Raw genomic sequence first — 24841 nt, forward strand, 5'->3', positions numbered from 1 at the left:
AGATTCAATATAAACTCATGTGTCAGGAGTAGTAAGTTGGTAAATTGTCACGAAGAGAAAGATATGTTAATGATCTTAATGAATTATGAAGGAGTACGAGAAAATATGATAGTAGGACGTCACAATCTTGTTACAAGCAACTGTAATATTATAATTTTTTAGACATATTTACATATGTAATAAGACTGTAAGGCCTACTTGAATAAATAAATATATCAAAGAAAAGTAAATTAAATAATGCGACGATCAAGATGTATAAATCCTATCATAAACGAACTATTTAAACTGTTTTAGAAAAAAAAACATTCTAATACGTTCATAAATCCGACAGCAATCGAGTTCACAAACGCTTACCACAAAATATTAATAGTGATAATACGAGTATACTTTTTAAACCATGAAAAATATAGGAAATCGTTGGAAAAATGTCAAATTAACTATGCCTAATGATAAACAAGAAGGCAACAATGAACCGTCTATCAATAAGGTTTTGAATATCGCTAAAGAAAAAGGTACGTGCTTCGCTCTTTTGCTTTTTGAAATATATCAATTTATGTTTTTATAATAGTTCACCATTTTAATTTTTTTGTAAATTTACATCATCATAGTAACAAAAATCCCACTAATTTTATGCGAACGGGTGCTGCCGGGGCAACTGGTCAACTCGATCTCTGAATAAATTTTTTTCGTTTGGTTAATTATATACATATATTTTTCATCAGCAATCGATCACAATCATAATATGTTTATACCTTTTGACCATGTAGTGAGTACAATATGTGCTTACATTGTTATTACTGATAAAAAATTATATATAAATTTATGTTTAAAATATGGTAAGCCCTTCTGGCATGATAAGGACCAAGACTGTTTGAATGAGTTTCTTTCGGCATTTCTACTCAGCTGTACTTTTCGAAATGCTAGTAGTTTGTAGCTTTGGTAAATATCATTTAATTTAGAATATGACGTGAAAAAGTGCCTGTGAAGGCCTAATTTTTAAATATATGATTTGATTTTGATTTCGAAAGTTTGTGAGCTAATATGTGTGTATGTTTGTTACTCTTTAGTGAAAAATCTCGGGCAGACTGTTTTGAAATTTGGGACACGTGTAGAATATTACCTGAAATAATACATAGGGTGCATTTTATCCCAAAATGTCCACGGGAGCGAAGCCCCGGGGCGCAGCTTGTCATCTATAAATAGGCGTACAAATCTTTACCAACAGTAATGTTACTGCAACGGAGCACGACTGAGCAATGGGAACACGCTTTTATTTGGACTGGAATTTTAAACCCTGAAATAAAATTAGTTCGTAGATACGCTTAAAATTAATTAACTAAATACAATTAAGTAGATAAATCTAGTGGAATTTACATTGCAGTGTTATAAATCGACTTTCGGTGGTAACACTCGATTAACTTTTATCTTGATGTTGTTAGGTTTAGTGCAAACACTATTAGATTGCACTGACATAGGAAGTTTTATTGTAGTGTCGAAAGTTGAAACTAGACATCACGCGAACCCACACATATTTTTAGTGTTTATAAGGTTTCCGATTGTGTCAGTTCTTTCCAATTTATAACAAATAGTTTTGACGTTATAGAATTGAACGAGAATTTTTTTACCGGAGAATTTTTAATTATAGAAATATACTTGATACATTTCATTCTGCAGTGTATTAGTGAAGATACTAAATGTTAAACAAAAAAAAGATTTTAATTTAGTTAAAATAACGCTCATGGAAATTTAAAAGACATACATTGTTATTGAAGATTAAGATTAATTCCTTATAATGTCAAAAGTAACTTCTGAACCGGATTTCACTGGTAATGTAGCCGACTTACTTCATGGTGATGGTAAGTCATACAAATATTATAAAGCCAAATATGTTGGGATGTAGGTATGTATGTATGTTTGTTACTATTTCGTGCAAAATCTACTGGACGGATTGTTATGAAATTTGGTACACGGATAGGATATAACCTGGAATAACACATAGGGTACTTTGTATCCCGAAATTCATGTAATGATTTTGCCGGGATAGGTCGCTAGTAATTTAAACACCTAAACTTGTCTAAGAAATGACACTATATTTTAGTGAAAACGATAGAAAATTCCGTTCGGTGGTTTTTGAGTTTATCGCATTCATACAGACAGAGGCGACAAGCCGACAAAAAGAGGTACCTTTTTGTAATGTAGGGATATTTTTGTACTTGCGATGGTTTAGTTATAACACATATCGGCAAATGGTTTTACACGCGTTGAATGGCAGCGGTGACCACTTCCTATCAGGTGGGCCGCATGTCTGTCAAATATTTATAGTTGGTCACATCTAGTCATCCCAAACGGATCTTTAAATCGCTGTAATAGGGGTGAATTTTCAACGAATTTCGGTAGATTCACACGCATTAGCTGTGTATTGTTGTTTTTCGTTAGCGCACGAAAGTTTTTATTGTAATTGCTAGCAATTTCTTTCCACTGTTGTTATAAGCAGTAAGTTGTTATTATTTATCACGAATTTTAAGTTTAGCCAAACAAGAGCGCAGCAAATTAATAAAAAGTAAAATGAAAGGGTTTAATTAACATTTTCCAGCGATTTCTCAGCATAAGTCTATTTGTTTGTTAAATAAAGAACTGCGGCTCTCTTGTTTACTTCATCTTGTAATTGAAATTTCTATGCATATTAATTTAAGTAAACATACTTTTAAAACACTTCATTTTAAGAGAGTCGCATTTTTCGCAGATAAATAGACGTTGAAAGCAGTTTTTTTTATTATTTAGAAATGAAAATTGTATTTTCGATCACGTTTTTTCGTGGACAGAAATATCAAAAAATCTGTTTTATATTGTATTTTTACCAAATCATTAGAACTAATTTTTTTTTTATATTAGAACAAATCACACAGATTGAGCTAGCCTCAAAGTAAGTTCGAGACTTGTGTTATGGGATACTAACTCAACGATACTATATTTTATAACAAATACATAGATATGATATAGATAGATAAACATCCAAGACCCGGATCAATCAGAAAAAGATCATTTTCCATCATGACCCGACCGGGGATCGAACTCAGGACCTCTCGGTTCAGTGGCAAGAACTTTACCACTGCGCCACCGAGGTCGTCAAACTTAACTATAAACACCTATCGACTACTAAATGGTAAAATAAGATTTCATTTATATATTTTCAATTAATTATTTTTATCTATTTTTTCCAAAGTTATAACTGCAAATTCATTACTAACAAAAACTTATTTGAAATAAAATTGAACTAGAAATAAATTGTATGGATTACTTTACGTTAGAAATCTGATGAAATCTGTGGTTTGCTCCCACTAAAAAGTATTTTAAAAGAAATGTTAATTAAATAAAGATAGTTCTACTGAGCAGTAGTACACTAAGATTCTAAAGTAGAACAAGTGGGAATAGGCCTATTGTTAATTTGCCACTAGTGACTGACCAGTAATAGATTAACGTATGAAAGTACAACAAGTGAGAATAGCTCAATAATGTGAGCTATTCTGGTTTTACCACATTTTTAGCTTGAGTGTCAAGTCAGTGATCATAATAAATATGTAGCACAATCTGTGTGCTAATTACCGTGTAAATACGGCCTTAATGCGGGGTAACTACGCCCCGCGATAAAACAGGCTGCAGCGCCGCGGTGCGGACCAATTACAAATCATTCTAATTTTAAACACGGTACAGACTTGCAGTTTTGATACTTGCATTATAATTGTGTATAATACAACAAAACAACGGTAATTTTGGCGTAAGTGCAAGGTGACATAAGGTCCCTTTTGATTTAATAATAATATTTTATTATGTTAATAATTTTGTTCTATTTTTATTATTATATATATTTATAATTTTATATTATCCTGAAGAATTATGCCAAGAACCGGTGGTGTGATGGTAAGCCCGCTTGTGGATCGAAAGGTCCAGGTTCGAATCCTACTCGTGACACATGAGTTTTTATATCAATCTGGTTAGCTTTCATCGACCACCACTTGCTTCTGGTGAAGAAAAACATCATGAAAAAACCTGCACATTGGTTGATTTATAAAATTTTGTATGAAATGGAGAAGGTAATGGCAAACGACTCTATCAATAGCGTTAAGAAAGTTATTGTGTGTGTTTCATTCCACATTATGGCCACGACCCTCAGCTATGAGGAATACGACTATAAAGAAGTAAGAATCTTATTGTCTTGTTCATCTTCATAGAAATTAAATTCTATGAAAAATACAGTTTAGCAAATAATCCGTAATTTTAATTAAACTTTTTAAACTATAAAAAATTGATAATATCAGTCGGTATTAAATGTTAAATTAAATTATTCGAATGATTACACCCAAACAATATGCTATAAGATATTATTACAATTTACTTATTTCATTAAATAGAAAAAAAACTATATATTTCACAAAAGTACCAAAATTTGTCAAACGTACTACAATGTCAATGTCAAAATGTGCCCTGATAAGCTGTGCATGCAGGTTTACACTTTAAATTGCAAATTACATTTTGAATCTATTGTGGAAATTGAATTAATAAAAGTACAAATAATAATGATTAATTTTCAGTGAAGTGAAAACTTCTTTGGCGGCGTTGTGCACTTTTTGTGATGGGCAAAAAATATTAAATTCGCGTCAGGACACGTGATCCTGATCGAAAATTCGTAAGACGTCAAAAATGCACAACGTTAATATTTTATAAGTTTTTACTTCTGTCGGCACTCGCGGAGTGCAACTTTTGTATGTGATATTGATTGGTCGATTTAAAATTGATTGGAAGACTACACAAGCGCGTTATCATCTGAGAAATTTATTGCCTATTGGACAATAGCACAATGAAATGCATTTGTTAATTTAAGCTATCATGGCTTTTAAAATCTTTAATACACATGACATTTACGAATGGACACGAAGTGATCGTATTTTTGGACTCGAACCACACGCTATGAAATTTTATAACCACAATCTCTTTCCGTGGATGTCGTACGAGGCGACTAAGGGACACACAGCCTAGGCAGCTGATAGGTAACAAAAGCATTCCCAAGTAGGGTTGACGTCAAGGCAGGCGGCCGGTTGTAAAATCATAGCCGAATTTTCAAAATTTTCAGGTTTTATTTTTATGCTTACCAGGGCTTCGCGGCTTCACAACCCTGATCGCAACCGGGATCGTACATGAGAGAGAGACGAGTAGCACTGATTACTCTTCACGTAACAAAAACGTCCAAAGCGTCCGCAATTTAAATGAAATTCAATAAAACGTAGATAATTTCGAAATCTTTTTCACACGATCCACATGCGAGAATCCGCCTTCATGCAAATTTGGATTTGCATAAACATCACAGGCACAATATGTGTGAGGCTCGAGTTGTTTCATACGTACCGTCGTCGCACCTGTAACGTGTACGCAACACTTTTGCAACCGGAAAATTACCATTTTTTGCATGGGTAGCACTTTTGATTTCTAATGGGCGGATTTAAATTTTTACCATTTCTATTAGCTGTTACAATTTTAACACAGAGTACACTTTTTACACAGAGAATGGTGAAGTTTGGTGATATTACATTTACTTAACTAATTAGCTGTTACAATTTTAACACAGAGTACACTTTTTACACAGAGAATGGTGAAGTTTGGTGATATTACATTTACTTAACTAATTAGCTGTTACAATTTTAACACAGAGTACACTTTTTACACAGAGAATGGTGAAGTTTGGTGATATTACATTTACTTAACTAATTAGCTATTACAATTTTAACACAGAGTACACTTTTTACACAGAGAATGGTGAAGTTTGGTGATATTACATTTACTTAACTAATTAGCTATTACAATTTTAACACAGAGTACACTTTTAACACAGAGAATGGTGAAGTTTGGTGATATTACATTTACTTAACTAGAGTTTCGATTGTAGATTTAACATGAAATTACTTAAGATTTCTGATGCAAAGAAAAAAATATAGTTGACAAAAATATCGAAAATGAGACTGTTTTGAAAAGAATGTGATTCTTGTTTTACTTGAGTTTCTTGCTAAAGTTATGTTTTGGTGTGAAAATCGAATTTAAAAAAATAACTATGGCTTGTGTTAATTTTATATAATGACGACCTCGGTGGCGAAGAGGCTAAAATGCTTGCCTCTGAACCGAGAGGTCATTAGTTCGATCCCCGGTCGGGTCATGATGGAAATTATCTTTTTCTGATTGGCCCAGGTCTTGGATGTTTATCTATATATGTATATGTTATCAAATATAGTATCGTTGAGTTAGTATCCTATGACACAAATCTAGAACTTACTTTGGGGCTAGCTCAATCTGTGTGATTCGTCCTAATGTATTTATTTTATTTATTTAATAAAAATGTGTTCACTTACGTGTTTCCAATTACTTTTTTTTATTATATATTTTTTGCATAGTTTCGATTAAAACCGCATGTCAAGTTTCCTGTAACTGTCTGGTTTCCCAGTAGATTTCTTCTCATATCAAAAAGAGATAATATATCAGTTAATACTTAAAAAAATTATATGTTAACAATTCAAAACTACAATCTGGGTATATTAAATTTAAAAAAATCTTGTAAATGCCTCGAAGGTACCCATCAACATCATGCGCCAACTATATTAACTAACACAGTATTGAGTAATAAGACCTAATAATGGTAGATCCATTAGTAAAATACGTAGTATACAATACTACACCAAGTTGTCGTAATGATTACGAGACTATAAAGGCGGAGAAGAGAGAGAAGAAAACAGAAGGGCCTACGGATAGAAGACTCTTGCTATTGTCCCCAGAGGCTGCTAGGAAGACTGACGGTAAGTCTTTACTTATCATAGAATTTTAGACGACCTCGGTGGCGCAGTGAAGTGCTTGCCTCTGAACCGAGAGATCATTGGTTCTATCCCCGGTCGGGTCATGATGGAAAATGATCTTTTTCTGATTGGCTCAAGTCTTGGATGTTTATCTATATATGTATTTGTTATATAATATAGTATCGTTGAGTTAGTATCCCATAACACAAGTCTCGAACTTACTTTGGGGCTAGCTCGATCTGTGTAATTTGTCCTAATAATATTTATTTGTTTAATTATTTTTCGAACCGTAATCATTTGACATGCATCAGCAAATTCATCATTTGCACTGAGGTTTAGTATCACTGTTTATTGTAAGTAAGAGAGTAGTTGTTTGTATTGTAACGTACGTTTTAAGTTTTATCTCCGGTCAATAAATCAAGATGGAAAATTTATCTTTTTTGGTCTTTTAAGTTCATTTCTATTCATATCTTATAAAATACTAAATTTTATCCGCAACTACATCCGTCCATGTCCAATTTTGCACTGGATTAATTATCTTTCCGAGATGAATGCTTTATTGTATGTGTTCTTAACTATATTATGCAAAATTCCAATTACTTTGAGAAAATAAAGCATATTTAAGTAATAAACAGACAATAAAACTTAATTTAACATTTATAATATTAGTTGAGATTAGGGTACACAAGTCTCGAGTTCACCTTTAGTATAACTCAATCTGTGTGATTGGTTCCTGTATTTGTCAATTTTCACGTATTTCTCAAGGCGCCACTCTGTATAGATTATAAAAAAAATTGATTACCAAATTATGCAGGCGTTACGTCTAGAGCAACTACAAAGGTATCCTCATGATTGCTTCCAAGAACCAATCAACGTTGACCTTCAACATGCACTGTGATTAGAATAGGAAGTCTATTCTACATACCATGGATACGTTATTGTCAGTATCGCTTGATAATAAAGCCTTACACAAATACAAATTAAAGGAGTATATTGCACTGTACTGTCAAATTGTAAATTATTAATCGATCATAATAGTACATGACCTTGAAACTATTATTATTTTCTTATACAATTCAATCAAAATTTTTAAATGTTTAAATACAAAATATATTTTTTTTAATGTAGGCTTTCCTGTATCTAATAACTAGCGATACCGACTACCGTTCAAAGGGATCAGACGCTCACAGGCTGAGGAAGTAATTAGGAAAACGCTCAAAGATAAATTATTTATAAATTTCTGATGTTCTATTTTTGGTGTGGAGATAATAGAAGAGCTGGAGTGTATAGGCAATAGCTAATATGCCTGGATATACTCACTGATTACTGGATATAATCAGTACAATTAAAGGTATTTAACAGTCCAAGATAACAAGGCAAACCAAATTTGAAGCGAGAAGGTTGTACCGCTTATCTTGTCGATGACTTTGATTAATGCATAACAGCGCTACTTACAAAAATTTGGCGGTGCAAGCGATAAAAGTATATTTCATTTGCGATTTTTTTAATAGCCTGTGGAATTAATAGCCCGTTGGAAGCCTTTGCCCAACAATGGGACACACCATTGTTGGGCAAAGGCTTCCCCTCAATTTCGCTATCCATCTCTGTCTCATTGCGTAACTCCTCCAGTTTTTATCCGTCACATCAAAATCTTTCGACCATCTTGTCCTGCTCCGGCCTGTTTTACGTCGCCGCCAGCCATCAGGGACCCATTCTATATGGCATTTACGATTATATATATAAATATACCCTAGGCTAGTTGAGACAATTATAAGTCAGAAAGAAGTTGCATCAAAAACTAAGAAACCAAGCATAATTATATTCAGAAACAAGACTTTTAGGAATATTTAGAAATTAGCTTTCGCCCGCGTGAATTCCCCGCGGGAACATTTATTTTTCCGGGATGAAATATACTCTATGTCCTTCTCCGTACTTCTAAATACACGTATACAAAATTTCAAGAAGATTGGTTGAGCATTACAGAGCTTAAAGAGGTAACAAAAAATTACTTTCACATTTATACTTATTTAAGGCAAGTTGTAATTATATAATTCGGCCGTCTGTCATCAACCTATTTTTTTTGCTGCTGTCAAGGCTATGTGAGACAATAGTCGCTTCATACATACAGGATATAGAGTGGTACAGTTCACTCGAAAAAATTACAAAAAACGCATTATTATAGCGTTCCGACCTAGAGCGTAGTGGACAAACAAATTTTATAATTCAAGAGCGTTGCCATAAGGTTATAACAAAAGCCTAAATGGGTTTAGTCGGGGAGGACACGTCCTATTCTAATGCCAGCTGCGCACTGTCGCCGAACTCAGACACATGCGTGAACACTGCGTAGTTCGTACCAGTGCTTTTATTTACCGCATTGAAAAACCAACAATGTATACCGAATTCGCCAAAGTTTTGCAAATTGTTCGACGACCGACAATTTTTTTCCTACAACCCCGCTTAGAGTTCAAGACTTAATAAGAACTTGAACATTTTAAGTTGCAGTTAAGTCATCCGTTTAGTAAGTAATCGTCTTCATAGAAGGTGCCTCCTATAACATTGTAGTCTTTCTGAAATTGGGTCAATCAACCCGTCCTCCTTGGTGTTAGAGTGAAATCATATGTTGAAATGAAAAAAACTCCAGAAAATAAAAAAGGCCGTGAGTTTAATATTCATTACTGCAAACTATATATAATATTGTATAATTTTTTATGTTATTTTGCTATTCATAATTCGATAATTGTTAATACATTACTTTTCTCTTGAATTAAAACTTCAAAGTTTGACCGAATATTGTGACAGACAACCATAAACTATTTTTCAATTTTCATAACTGTTAAACCAATTCAATTTATACAGAAGTCAAGGTCTACTACCAATCCGCACGATTTCAAAATAATATTCAGACAACTCAATTTGCTAATATGCGGTTTTTCAACAAAAAACTGGCAGTTAAAATTTTGAAACTGGACCAAACAGATAAAAGCTACAAATAAAATAAATCAAAGTATGCGCAATTCAAAAAACGAATCGTCCATAACGGTCTTTTTAAAAATCGAACGCGACGCCATTTTGAAATATGGCCGCCGCATATTATTGCAGCTACACACGAAAGCTCACACGTTGGCAAGTATCGGGTCTAAAAATAAAGGCTAATTTCCTAAGGTCGTAGGTGGTATGTGGTTAATCTTTTCCAAGTGATGGAGTACCGAAGTTTCTCAAGCTGTAGAAAAATTTATAGTCTATTCAGGAGAAGAATACATTTTAGTAAAAGTTTTATGATATTTTTTTATGATTTAATTTTTTTTCAAAAGTATTTCACTATTTACGTAGGTTAATTATTAATTTATTTATTACTTTAATTAAAAATATTTATAACAATATTGTTTGTATTCAATTTCATAATATTCATCAGCAATTTAAATATCCTCACTACTCGGCACTAACAGTTCTTACTAACAGTACCTAAAGACGATTTAACGCGACGAATTCAAAATTATTTTATAGTATGATAAATGTCATTAATCGATATCAAAAATATACATAGAACACTTTACTAGCCTTATATTTGAAAAAGATACGTGAAACATTTAACAGTAAAATCGAAAATCTCGATTTAAAAAAAAATAAAAATCAACATGCCAGCTCCATTCGACCAACATCTGTTATCAAGTTAACACTATATATACCTGACAAACTTTAGTCTACACAATGAAATGCAACCATTTCAAAACAATCACGTAGCCCGTTTTGACGTGCATTATCCCTATAAAAATTTAAAGCACATTCAATTTTACAACAAAGTATAATAAGGAACATTTTCCTTTGTGTTCGATCAGGAAATTGAAGATTTGATTGCGGTTCTGATGGACATTTTGTGAGTGATACTCGATTAGTGCAAAATTGGTTGTCATTCTAAATCGATGTTGCTTTGACAGTTATTCGATTTTCACAATTCTTTCCTTGTTTTGTACCTATTAATTCAATCCAATCCAATGATATACTCATTTTTAAATTTAATTGTATTTTATAAAATAATATCTTCTTTTTGTTTTCATGAATCCTTTTTAAAGTATCAAAAATGAATAAAACTGCAAACAACGGCGCGTTTTTACACGTTGAAGGTAATATTTTATCCATTTTTTGAAAAAAAAAAAAAATTACGAGTATCAATTACATCATAATGTTTTTCAATTTAAACCAGTAGGAGATTCTACTCTGAATAAGTAATTACAAAAAAATTATACAAAGTTAATGTCAATTATACATTTACATCTCAATCTGAAAAATAAGAATATCCAATATGCATAAAAAAGTTTGGTTTACAATGGCTCCTCCCGAAATGCTGGTAGTTTGTAATCTGACGGAATCATATAAAATTTAGAAGTGGATGCAGATAAGTGCATGTGAAGCCCAAATTTCGACTTCCGATTTGAGGGAAATCAATTCTCAAGCAAATTCGAAGCCATACAGTAAAAATGTCTCATGTCCCTGACATTTTGCATTCGATGTATTGCTAAAAGTCACGTTCACACACACACAAGTTTATTTTTAATTTAATTGTTTATTTTTATTTACATTTTAGTCCTATATCTATTGACTTATTGTGTTACAAAGTAAACTTTTAAGTGTGTTATTAAATTACAAGCATTTTATATCAAGTCTGATAACACATAATTTACTTAGATTTTATGTCAAAAATTAAAGGAAATTATTTAACGTGACTGTCAATAAAATATTTATAATATACTTCTCAATGTTGTAGAGAAAATACATTATTTGGTATTAATACCAAGTTTACAAAGAAACGTAATAATATTATAAAGTTACGGTCTCATAAATTGATAACATAACAAATATATTTTTAAAATTCACCTGGACTAGCAACTATGTATGTGTATTGTTTGCATGACACCTTTTGTGTCTCAAAAAGGACGAAATAAAATAAAAATACTCTGACTACATGCATTTTATGACTGCGCATGCAGACAGCTGTGATATTACTGTTTGAATTATATATTTTGTGTTGTATATTAGCATTCTTGGGTACACACACTTGCAAATCGATTAGCTATATTACGTATAAGTTGATCTCCGAAATAGTAAATTCCGAAATAGAAATTATAATAATGAAATGATAAATTTCAAGACACGAGTGAGAAATTAATGAATATTTTTTTCTGATGCTTTTATCATTTCTCTGACACTTTTATGTACGTTGTATACGTCAATAAGGCCTAAATCAATTCCTCAAAGTCTAGCAAATAGAAACTAACCACATTATATAAAATTACGATTATATTGTTTTAACCTAAATCAACAGAAATCAAACTAAAGACTTTTAAAAATATTCGGCTTCCTTGATCTAAAAAAGTATTTTAAAATTAAATAAGTAGATTCAGAGGTTCGTACTAGTGCAGAGACCTATCAAGCAAAAGTGATGGCCGTAGCGTGCAAGCGAAAATTACCTCTAATGCAGTCGACAATCCACACTTAGGTTCCGTAGTGGATCATATCATTCTCTTGGCGGTGTCGGCTTGTTTAATATTTGTCTCCGTTTCAACGTCTTCAGTGTATATATATCATCACTCCTGCGTGCTTTCATTTTAAAAATTCTTCTTGAAATTTTATAAAATAATATTTTCTTTGCTTTTCGTTTTTGATCGTGTTTTTAATCTTTTTGTGAAAAATATAATGCTTTTTGAATGATGTATTCGTTGCAAGTGAAAATCAACTACATCTGCGCTAAATAGAAAACAGGGATATGTTTTTTTTTCATCTTGAATGCTAAATTCGGATGGCATTTAGGAGGCGACAATATTACATTTCACATAATTTTTTTCGTCTCATTTGTTTATCGACCTGTATACGAAATACAGTAATAGATAGTTCAATATTAGTCGACACATTGCCTCAGGAATTCGTTAAGTCAATTATAAGACTACGTTAAATTAAGGCTCGTTGGTAAACTTAGGTACTAAAAAAAAGGAAAGTTTTTATTTTAATTTTTTAGAATAGTCACTTTTAATTTAGTGGTAGCATAATTTTATGCAATTGTTGTACGCATAAACTTTTTGGCAATGCAAAGGTTTCTTTGATTATTTATTTTAAAAAGAATTCAATTCTTCTAGTTTAAAATCTAATTTTTAAAAATCTTTTTGAAGTCATAACGGGAGTTCCTTTTAAATTGTTTGTATTGGTAGAGTAAATGTTAAATGTCAATTCGCAAATATAAAATATAATAAATATAAAATAGAAAAATATAAAAATGAATTCAATTTTTTGAGCGATAGAGTAGACTATCAATTGGCAATTTGCCCTGGTAAAACATATGCTCATAAAAGTAACCAAAAGTGACTTTAATAGATCGATTTCATTATTTGCGTGATTTTTCTCACTTATGTACCTAGATATATTAAGGAATAATTTTTGACTACAAAATCGTAACGTAATAGAAGGAACACTATCAATTACTTACAGTTATAGTTCCATACGAAATATAGTACTTGACATATGGAAGAGTGTTCTTGCATCTCATCACATTTTAATTATTTTTTATGTTCAATCTTAAAAACATATACTGCAAATAAACATGTATTTATTCGGAGCGAAGAGGAAAAACGTTCTCGGAACATCGCAAGAAGAATTCTATGGTTTGACTTTTTGCTATGTGCTTATTTAATAATTTTTATTTCACATTTATTTATTTATATAATAGACTTTATTTAATTATGAAAATTATAATACATAATAGACAGGCTCCTTCTGCAGCTGATGTGTTGAACATTCTATAGTCAATTTATTTTAAAAAGTTAATTTACTCATTTAGTTTTAAAGAACAAAGATTGTTCACTTCTATTCATCTTGTCGAGTCTATTTTGAAGAGTAAAAAAAAATTGTAAGTTCGAAATGTTCATTTAACTATAGACTGTAACGTGTTCTTTAATAATATTTTATTAATCAATACATATAATAAAACAGTAGAAAAAATATTTTAATAAACTAACAATTAATATTGTAACTCTAATTACATTTTATTACTGTAACAATTTTAATTGCTAACGTTAACAAAAGAAATTAATTCAAAAAATATAATATACAAAACATAAAAATCACTATAAAATAAAATTGAGCAATACAAAATTCGCAACACAGCAATTTCCTTTCAAAATAAAGTTACTGCATGCCTCGACATCCAAATTTTTGATGCTTTTGAGAGAAAATTGATTGCTTTTGTGTGGCCAACAATAGAGAACTTGACATGACAGGGTCCAAGGGTCTACTCCATTATTGTGAAACTCCAGAATATCTTTTAAACTTTGACTCTGAGTTATTCAGAAATTAACTAATATTTTTGGTTGGAGAGAGTATATCAGTTGCCCTTTTATTTAACAGCAGTTATCAATTGTGAATTAAAATGTTAATTTTCTTTTTTGTAAACAAAAATTTACTAATCAATTATGAATTCAAAAATGAAATTACAAAAAACACAGGTTACCCAAAAACACAGGTTAAGTGGACGGACAACTACCTCATATGTTTACGGTCAACAGAAATAGATTTCTGTAGTAAAAGTTTTAAATTTGTTTAGGGATTGTTTTGTATAGCTATACATTATAATACAAAAGGTAAAGACATTAAAGACGTATTAGAAATTACTATTTCGACGTATAGTAAAGAAAAATAATCATGTGACAACACTTAAAGCCGTTAAACAATAAAAATTTATAGCGGATCCGATGGACACAAACACATAAACGGTCCCACACCCAGAACCGCAGACAATTTGTGATCACAGGTAAATATTTTAGCCGCGCTGGGAAACGAACCCAGGACCTCCAGATAGCGTGCGGGCGTGGTGAGTACTACGCCAATGACATCATCAAGATATATACATTCTTCCTTTACAGAGAGGGTGCTCTATGCCAGAAACAAATTGCTGGCCGGAACAAAACCTGCTGTGGTGGGAGGAAAACCAATAACTGAAGAGGAGGCCGCTGTAAGAATTTTTATTTTTAGGTCACTTATTTATAAATATTTTGATTCCATTGTATTCATATGTTCATTTGCCCAACATGTGGCTAAATAACTCAAATTTTGTGACATTTGAAGAATAAGATTATCTTTTTTAATTTGTTTTCTTTTTTTTTTGTTTCTATCAGGAACTTCGCATAGTAGCATTTGGCACAGCTGCGTGTCCCCCGCGAGGTGAATGGGTGCGCACACCACTTGTCATGAGACCTCCAGACCAACCTCTGGCCTACGGTCTCTGTGCTCCGAGAAATGCTGCTAGATCCTTGCTGTCCGCTCTCCAAGCTCACATCATTAAGTGGCTTTTATTCGACTCACGCCCGCTAACCCGGGACAACAAGTCTGCGTTGCCGCCAGATACGTAAGAATCTTGAATTTTTACAAGCTTTTATTTAGTTTCACCTGTCCCGTTGTCTGTAATCAAATCTTGCAAGTTAGATTTCTCCTACTTCCAGTTGACCTACAAAGTTGAAATTTTCCACATCCCTTCAGTTTCCACGACAATACATTAATATATTACGCATAACCTCATAGTGCAGCCCGGATCAGACTTGGGGTAATAAGACATTGCCGATTGATACGTATGAATGTCTAAGTTTTAAAGTTCCATTTATTTACTGCTAAATGTTAAAGCCTTTCTTCATTAATACCATTGGAAGCATCTAGTATCTTTTACTTTGGCAATGTTTTAGGAGTAGTTGATTCTTTGCATTTTCCGTAACATATTCCTTATTCTAGGTTATAATTATGCTTAAAATTTTCAATTAATGGTTACATAAAACCAGTGAATACATCATGTCTGTTGTCTTTAGGTGACTTGAATAAAATCTGATACCATAGAATGTTAGTGTGAGTAGTTTGATCAAACTACTGGGACTAAAGACCTGAAAGGCTGGTGATATTTTGTATCTTAAAAGAGAATGGTATAGAATTCAAACCTGTACCAACAGATTTGACGACCTCGGTGGTGCAGTGGTAAGGTTCTTGCCACTGAACCGAGAGGTCCCGGGTTCGATCCCCGGTCGGGTCATGATGGAAAATGATCTTTTTCTGATTGGCCCGGGTCTTAGATGTTTATCTATAATATGTATTTGTTATAAAATATAGTATCGTTGAGTTAGTATCCCATAACACAAGTCTCGAAATTACTTTGGGGCTAGCTCAATCTGTGTGATTTGTCCTAATATATTTATTTTTATTTTTTTATTTTATTGACTCAATAACTGTACCACTACAGCTCTACTATCAACAATACAAACGATACATAAACGTAAAATCAGCAATGTAAGTGATATTTCTTCTCAAAATGTTCCAGATCCCTCATAAACGTGTTTACTTTTTCACCGATGGTCATCAAATTTGTTTATAGCGACGAGAAACTCCTTAACGTTACGCTGTAACCGTAAAAAATATTTATTGTGTAGTTTAAGGGAGGCAGTTAAAATGTCACTTTTTGTAACAAACGTTAATAAAATCTGCAGTGAAACATGATGTAAGCGGGACTAGTTCCACGGGATTAGGAAAAAATTTACAAGTTGAGATAACACTCCAAAATTTTGTGTTTTTTTTTTTGTATGCCTAATGGCGCAGCATGTAGTACTGTATTTTTTATTTTTAAGAAGTCATGTCTGACAAAAATAAACATTATTAAGTATATAATATTATATTCAAAATAGACCAAACGGGAAAGTAGAGTGAACGCTCCATTGCGGCTTATCGTATCTAAGCGGAGAGTTTACATTTTAAGTTTTAGAAAATTTAATTCCAGATTTTCATAATGTCCTGTTTTTTTACGAATCGCGATTATTTTATACTAAATTGAACCTTATTTCAGATCTTAAAAATCAATTCCGCTTCTTTAAAATTTACTTAGCGTCTGGCAATCACCAATTTTGTAACTGTTTTATGAAAACTGTTGTTTTCATCCTCACCTCTCTGCAACTTTTATAGAATAAATAAGATTAAAAAAAAATTATTTTTGACACAAGCTTGTAAAACGGGTACTGTCGGGGGAACTGGTCAGCTCGATCTTTTATTAAAAGTTTTTTTGTTTGGTTAATTATACATATATATATATAGGTATATATTTTTTCCTTTCATCAGCACTTGATCACAATCATAATATGTTTCAGTGTACCTTTTGACCATGTACTTTATTGTGTACTTACATTGTTATATTACTTATAAAAAAATATACATAAATTTATATTTAAAAAATGGCATAATAGGGACCAACACTGTTTGAATGAGTTTCTTTCGGCATTTCTTCTCAGCAGTGGTCGTTCCGAAATGCTAGTAGTTTATAGCTTTGGTAAACATCATTTAATTTAGAATACGAAATGACGTGAAAAAGTGCCTGTGATGGCCTAATTTCTGAATAAATGATTTGATTTTGATTTTGATTTTTTGACTTCAAAAGAGCAAGCCATAGTCGGAAGGCGATCCTGGATACACCATTAGATCTGTATATCATAATAATGAATTGTCATAGAAAAAAAGATCTAACTTGTAAAATTTTATAAACACCAAAAAAACATACTAATAAACCAAGTCAAGTAAAACTGAGAATAAAACTTTAAAAATAAACGCGTATTTCCTATCGCTGTAAGACACCGACCAGCGTTAAAGGCCGATCATAACTCCCGTCCCGTGTTTCAGCATAAATCTGTTCAATGCACTATTGGCCGATATTTTACTTGCAATGGCCCCTTTATGACCCATTGTTTATATGAATTATGTAAGGTGTAGTGTCACTGAGGATTCTTGTGCAGAAATCCGTATACTTATCATGTTATTGAAAATGAGCATTCTTGTAGATTAATTTCATTGTCAGGATTAATGCAAAGTAAAAATAACTCAGTGATCTTTCTACACGATGGTACGGAAACACAGATTTTGAGAACCACAATTAATTAATGTTTATTTAGATCGCGTAAGTAAAGAAATACATCCGTAAGTCTGTCTTTGCAATATTCGTATAGTTCCAACATCGGTTCAGCTTCAAAAAACCATCATTTTTTAACGGATTCAATAATTTTTAACAAAGTTGTTAAATTTGGTAATTTAATGATTTTTCATTATTACAGTTACCTACGTCCATCAGAAGATCGTCAAGAAGAGGCACTCTGGCGAGCTTGCAGCGAAGTGATATGGAAGTGCGGAGGAGGCTTCAATCCTCAAAGCGGGGTGGAGCCGAAAGCGGTCGTCGCTCTTCCCAGTGAGAATACATACGTGCAACACAGCTCTCATTACTACCAGGACGGGATTACTGAAAAGGTGAACTGTTTTATATGCATCAATCATTTATTTGCATACATCAGTAATAAAGCGTCGGTATCCAGGGCTCGCTTTAATACTTTTTGTTCTTTACTTGATCTTAGACCCATAGGGCGCGTTTCCATTGCTCGTTGCGACATCGCAACGAGCAATGGAAATGGCAGTATGTTGTAGCTCCGTGGTGCTACATTGTTTTCTATGGGGTTTGACACTGACATTAGTTGACGTACATCAAAACTTAACACAATTTCGAATTAGTTTTGTTTGTTGTGTCGTTTTAGGTTTAGGCTCTTGGACAATGGTCAATTTCTGCTGTAGAATTTCTAACAGATTATAATTTGTAGCAATAATCACAGTGACTTTCTCAAACTTGACATTGGCAAAATCATCGTTTGACTAAACGATGGAGCCATAAAATTAAAAAGTGAAATGAAGTGTATTAGTTTTGGCCATGGAATTAGTAGGTACTGGAGTATCTACTAATTCCATGGTTTTGGCATATTGAAGTACTTATCCAATTTCATTTTTCTATACGAATTTGTATTTGTTTTTCATAAACACACCCCTTTGCCATTTAAGTTTGCGAAATCGTAATTTGATTCCCTTCTACATTTTAATTTAAACGCCGTTCTCTGTATTAGTAATTTCATTAAAATTTCTCATACATAAAATTATTGAATTTTCAGCTTCACTTTTTCGAGTTCAAGAATATGGAAGATCTGCAAATTTTCGTCAAACGTTATTTGTACTTGGTGAGTCACAGTACTTTTAATTTGAAATATTTTTTATCAATCAAATAATATATTTTAAATTTATATTTAACTGCCATTGTAATTTTCAACTGTTAATTGCACAGACATTACTTTTTGTTATACAATGAATGTAACAAGATACGACAGTGAATCTCTTGACAAATTTGTTAAAAACAATTTTGTAAAAAAAAAAATCTTTTTTACAGTTCCAAATTGAAGAGGGTTCAGGTGCATTACTACTATTGTATTCAGTTATACTATCAAGAGGCTGTGAGAAGTAAGTTAACAATTTATATATCCAAGTAATCAAACCAAGAACTTCAGATAATAATTTTCTTATCCCGCTCAGACGACATTGTTTGGGTCACGGGAAAGAGATGCATGAGACGGCCACAGAAATGGTGCGAATAAACGGAGGCCTGTACTCAGTATGATACAGGCTGAAAATGATGATGATGATGATGAATATTCACATCAAAAATATTGTGATCATTTCAATGACAGGAATACGATGTATAAAGAAATTAAATATTTAGTCAATGATTTGACAACTAGGGACGCCGCGTGTGTAGTGGAGTTGGGAACGCGGACCTTGGACTCCGACGCTCCAAGGACGGAACCGGGAAAACGCTCAGATGAGAGAGAGAGAAAGAAAGAAAATATATGTTTTATGTTGTTTTACAGCATAAAGAAAGATCTAGATGGCAAGCTGACGAATCTAGTGTCATCTCACGTGGAAGGCTCAATCAATATTGTAACTCTTCTGCTGACTGGACGAGCCACACCATATCTTCATAATGGGGTTTTGTATGTCGGCGACGAAGACCATTACGTAAGTTGCTATATTAATAATAAGCACAAATTCTAGGCGATGTTACTTAAGCCTTAGTTAGCTAGTTATTATGTTAGTTAAATGTTTTTAAATGTCACTAGATATAAATGAACGACTACCTGATAGTTGACGTAGGCCAAAATGATAAAAATCCTAAATTAGAATGAGTGGATAAAATTTCCAAACTAAAAACATGTTTTACGAGTAAAACTAATGTAATCACTATTAAATTTCAGGCAATGCCGCAGTTCGGAATTCTATCCCGTAGCCCCGTCGGACTGTTAGTGTGGTATGGAGGGGAAGATGGGTCGAAAAGTAACATTAACAAGCAGTATCCTGGATCGAGGCTGAAGACTCCAGCCATGCCTATATGGGTAAGAATTAATATTTCATTATTACAACACATTAAGGATTACGCGACAAGTTTTGTAGCGTAGTGGTCACCACACCCTACATACCATTCATAGTAAGTCCTTACTCAAATTCAAATTCAAAATTATTGAATTTAGGATGATATACATCACTTATTTATGTCAAAAAATTACTTAAACTAATTCCAAAGCGCTGGTGAAGAAGAAGCGGTGCAACAAACTTCACCGCAGCCTTTTCTCCAAGGACGTCAATTAACAAAATGTAGCTTTTATACTCAGTACGTAGTCGCATAAAGATATGAGTTCACTCCATATCTATATGATCATGATGTGAGTGAATCTGATGTTTGAAGCTAATAAATATATAATACTCTGTACAATTTGCATTATCATTAAACTAGTGTTCGTTTGGATAGATTTGAACAACAGTAAATATATTGTTGACTAACAATTGTTTATTGTTAAAAATGTGTAATTTTTAACTCACAATTTATGTATTTTTTTTTAACATTAGGTAACTAGTTGTTCGGGGCATTATGGTCTGCTGTTCAATACCAATCGTGAGCTACTTAGAAATTACCATGCCGAAAGAAGGTGATTGTTTATTTTTAATGTTTGATAAATTTATCTTAGGTATAAAACATTTATTTTAAACACTGTAAGTATTATATTGCTGTAATTATTTTCCTTCAGTATCAGCAATCTTGCCTAACTTACCATACTCTAATAGACTGATGATGCTTTGCGACTGTCGACTTTGTATGTAATTATTATCAGATCGCCTAGTTTTAAAATTTCCTTTCATATTTCAGGTTTGATATCAACTACTATACATGCGGTGGTTGCCATGTCCTCCTGAATGTTGACACTCGGGCGCACGACGATATCCCTGGATCTATAAGGAATGATGACATTAGCGCCACCCCACTTGAAAAGTTGATTCACACCAAGTAACTTTTGTATTAAATACCGCATGTATAACTTAAATAGTGTGGTTCCGTCCTGGTCGGAATAGGACCACACTATATCTCTCCGTGGATGTTGTACGAGGCGATTAAGGGACACACTGTCTAGGCAGCTAATAGGCAACAATAGCACTCCCAGTGAGGGTTGACGGCAGGCTGGCGGCCAGTTGTAAAATTACAGACAAATATTTTGTTCACGCTGACCCCGGGCTTCGTGGCTTTACAACCCAGAATTAAACCGAGAATATAAATATAAAAGAGAGTATAGTTTATATAAATAGTGGTATCTTAGGTAAGCTTATTAAAATTTCTATATCCAATTTCATAGTGGATATAGAAATTTTAATAAGCTAAATTAATCGAAATAATTTTACTCAGTTGAAACCACATTTATGCCAAACAGTAAAGAATTGACCGAATGGTAACCCAGAGCAAATGAAATAAATATCAAACTGCCTGCAATGAAAGAAGCAGACGATACAAAGTCCAGAAGTCGTATAAAAGTCTTATAAAAGTCTTACAAGGCAAAATCTTATGGAGTATATAAAGAGAGGAGGAGGAGTATCAGCAATGGGTAGAAAATAATACATAAACCGTAATCAAAGACGGCAGAAAATTATTTTTAAAATTTTTGATTTTAATACTTTTCTCGGTCATATTTGTCTAATAAGTATGCATGTCTGCTGCCTCGTAAGAAGTTCTTAAAAGAACTGAAAACTTGGCTATGTAACCAATGTTTTTACTCAGTTAAATTGTTTTTTCGAAATCGACCCAAACATAATTGATTTTTGTTGAAATTTGTCATATTTTTTTTTTTTATAAATAATTAACCTAATTAATTATTGCATGTGAACAATAATTCCTATTTTATGTTAATATGTTTTTGCATAGTCGGATTAGGCTTGTGTGATGGACAATATAATTCAATAACAACTGATGCAAATAAAGTATTGAGTATAAGATGTAATCAGAACTAAATCGACATAAAATATGAAGAAAACAAACGCAAACTAACAATTTGTTCTAGTAGATATAATGCAAATTACATTAGTTTGTTGGTATAACTGTAAAAAACTTGTTTTGCAGATGGCAAGACGCTAAGATCACATGGACGGGCGCCGCGCCGTACGTGAACGAGCCACCGAAATGAAACTATTACCATATTTTGATTAGATTTGCTATTGTAGATGTAGTGTGCCTTTTCTTGTGTATAGCAGAGCACGGGCAAGGAAGTTTCTAATGATACATGAATTCTCTGGCGCTCTGGTAATTCATAATTGTGAATTATGTATGTTGATTAATGAAACTGCTCCATACTTTTTGTTATTCGATTTGCTAACTTAGAATCAGTGTGTAGTCTTGTTAGTTATTAAACCATTTGCAAGGATTAGGGAGAAAGGACAGAACCTCATATCAAGTTATGATTTTACAGAGAAAAAAAATTCATAAATATGAATTTCTTTTGATTAGAATGTTATCGGAAAATATTTGACGACCTCGGTGGCGCAGTGGTAAAGTTCTTGCTTCTGAACCGAGGGGTCCCGGGTTCGATCTCCGGTCGGGCCTTGGAAGTTTATCTATATATGTATATGTTATAGAATATAGTATGGTTGAGTTAGTATCCCATAACACAAATCTCGAACTTACTTTGGGGCTAGCTCAGTCTGTGTGATTTGTCCGTATATTTATATTTACAAATATGTTTTATGTTTAATATAGTAGTAGGAATATAGGACAAAATATTTTTATATATACAAAAGAAATACATCTTGATAAAAAATTATTATATATATAGATTTATAGTTCTTTATTTATTTTTAAAAATATTAAATAGAAACATGGATAAAATAAACTGATATTGAAATAATAAAATATGTAGTGAGTTAGTTAGCAAACCTCATATTGTAGCTTAATTGTGTGCACTTTGTTAGTTATACAAACAGTACGTAACAGGTGACTTTTCTTTCTGCCTTAGATTCAATAATTGGTGCTCTGAGCGGTTAGTGCGGGTTAGTATTTCAATTCTCACCATCGAATCGAGTCGAAATGAGACACAGCGAACCAATCACATTGCGCAATTGTGACGCAACGACAACAACACTGCAATGGCATTGGTTCGCGGCGTCTCACTTCGAATCGATTCGATAATGAGAAGTGAAAATGCTAACCTACACTTCACCCTCTGGCTACGACCATATGGGCGCTCCATAGTTTTTTAGCCATTCCATGTCCTATATCTATATTGGCTAGCAATTACTTGGGTTATTACTTTGTTATTCCATTCCTGTTATTAGTTGCTTCAGTCATCTAATTGTGACATCCACAATAATTGAATTGCTGGTCGAAAATGTATTTTAGAAATAAGTTATAATATAGAGAAAAAAAATATCAATTTTAGATACTTCTTAATCACCATCGTCCGCAGCCCCCCGTGACCCACTGCTGGGTATAGGCCTTCTTTCGTCTCCGCCAACCATCTCTGTCCTGGGCCATCCCCAGTCAGTTGTTGCCAGCAATTTAATTTACATCGCCCTACACAATGCTAGGTTCCGTTATCATTTTAATATCAATATTGTATATTGAATTTAACTCGAACCTCGAAATTAGTGCAAAGTTTGTCTAGATAATTATTATTTTATTAAATAGTAGTATAGAAATAATTTCAAATGCTAATTTTAGTTATGTCCATAAATAAACATTTGTTATTATGTAAATTTATGTTTTATTTATCATAGTAAAATGCTAAATTTTAATTTCAAACTCAACTATTTGCTCGTTCGTCAAAAGCTAGCAGTCAGTAGTACTATTAAAACAGAAAAATCACATGGCTATCAGCGGGCAAACACTAGTCTAATAATCTGAAATAATAAATTACAAAACAAATTAACAATTATTTTGTACATTTATATCAAGTCTATGAAGCGGTGGTGGTGTAATGGTTAACCCGCCCGCCTGTGGATCGAAAGGTCCCAGGTTCGAATCCTACTCGTGCCACATGAGTTTGTATACCAATCTGACTCATGTATAGTAGTTTTTATCGACCACCACTTGCTTCCGGTGAAGGAAAACATCGTGAGGAAACCTGCACACTGGTTGTTTCTTATTATTTTGTGTGTGAATTGGAGAAAGCATTGTCAAATCACTCCATTAATGATGCCAAGAAAGTTGTTGTGTGTGTTTCATTCCACGTAATAACCACGACATTAGGGTCGTGGTTATTACGTGGATGACCATCATACAACTATGAAGAATCACGTCCATCTAGAAACAAATATAAACTTGTTTTCAAACAGAAAAGTAAACAATAATGGAAACTACCTAATCTGATAAGACAAACTAAATTTATATCGCTGAACTTTCAAAGTAAATAAATTTCGCCGAAACGCCGCTAGAATTACAATCGGAGTATTAAAGGATAAGGAGATTGTACGAGAATGATTTACTGGACTCTCGTAATGATATAATAAACAAAATATGAAGAATTTATTGCTCTGTTTTCTCCATTTCGTGATTTTGAAATTAGTTCTTGAACCAGTTTAAAATATAATAATTTATAATCGTTATGGTATGTTAAAATATTACACCTTAAAATTTAAAAGATTCCGCTGCGATTTTATAACCTGACGTCCTTGGGAATGCTATTGTTACCTATCAGATGCCTAGGCTGAGTCTGTGTCCCTTAATCGAGTCGAGTCGTGGGCATTCTAGATCGGAACCACGTCATATCATTCACCATATCTGTATAAATTAGCAAAATAATGTTTTTTTTTTCTTGATTGTACTT

At 32.7% G+C, this 24841-nt stretch overlaps 1 protein-coding gene across 5 annotated transcripts; it reads left to right on the plus strand.

The window, feature by feature from the left end:
• The first annotated feature begins 1641 nt into the window (after nucleotides 1-1641).
• LOC128670200 (uncharacterized protein) lies at nucleotides 1642-23771 on the plus strand. Of its 5 annotated transcripts, XM_053745676.1 has the most exons (12): nucleotides 10559-10707; nucleotides 10904-10954; nucleotides 14741-14829; nucleotides 14993-15222; nucleotides 17948-18137; nucleotides 18824-18889; nucleotides 19096-19166; nucleotides 19574-19721; nucleotides 19958-20095; nucleotides 20607-20686; nucleotides 20905-21042; nucleotides 22144-23771. In XM_053745676.1, exons 2-12 carry the CDS (start codon nucleotides 10912-10914, stop codon nucleotides 22205-22207), a joined length of 1257 nt encoding a protein of 418 aa, XP_053601651.1. In that variant the 5' UTR covers nucleotides 10559-10707; nucleotides 10904-10911; the 3' UTR covers nucleotides 22208-23771. The 5 variants fall into 5 exon arrangements, with proteins under 5 accessions (XP_053601649.1, XP_053601652.1, XP_053601651.1 ...); XM_053745674.2 differs by lacking the exons at nucleotides 10559-10707; nucleotides 10904-10954 and adding an exon at nucleotides 1642-1856; XM_053745677.2 differs by lacking the exons at nucleotides 10559-10707; nucleotides 10904-10954 and adding an exon at nucleotides 9377-9489.
• Nucleotides 23772-24841: the final 1070 nt, after the last annotated feature.

This window comes from Plodia interpunctella, chromosome 5, assembly GCF_027563975.2.
Source record: "Plodia interpunctella isolate USDA-ARS_2022_Savannah chromosome 5, ilPloInte3.2, whole genome shotgun sequence".
Lineage (NCBI taxonomy): Eukaryota > Metazoa > Arthropoda > Insecta > Lepidoptera > Pyralidae > Plodia > Plodia interpunctella.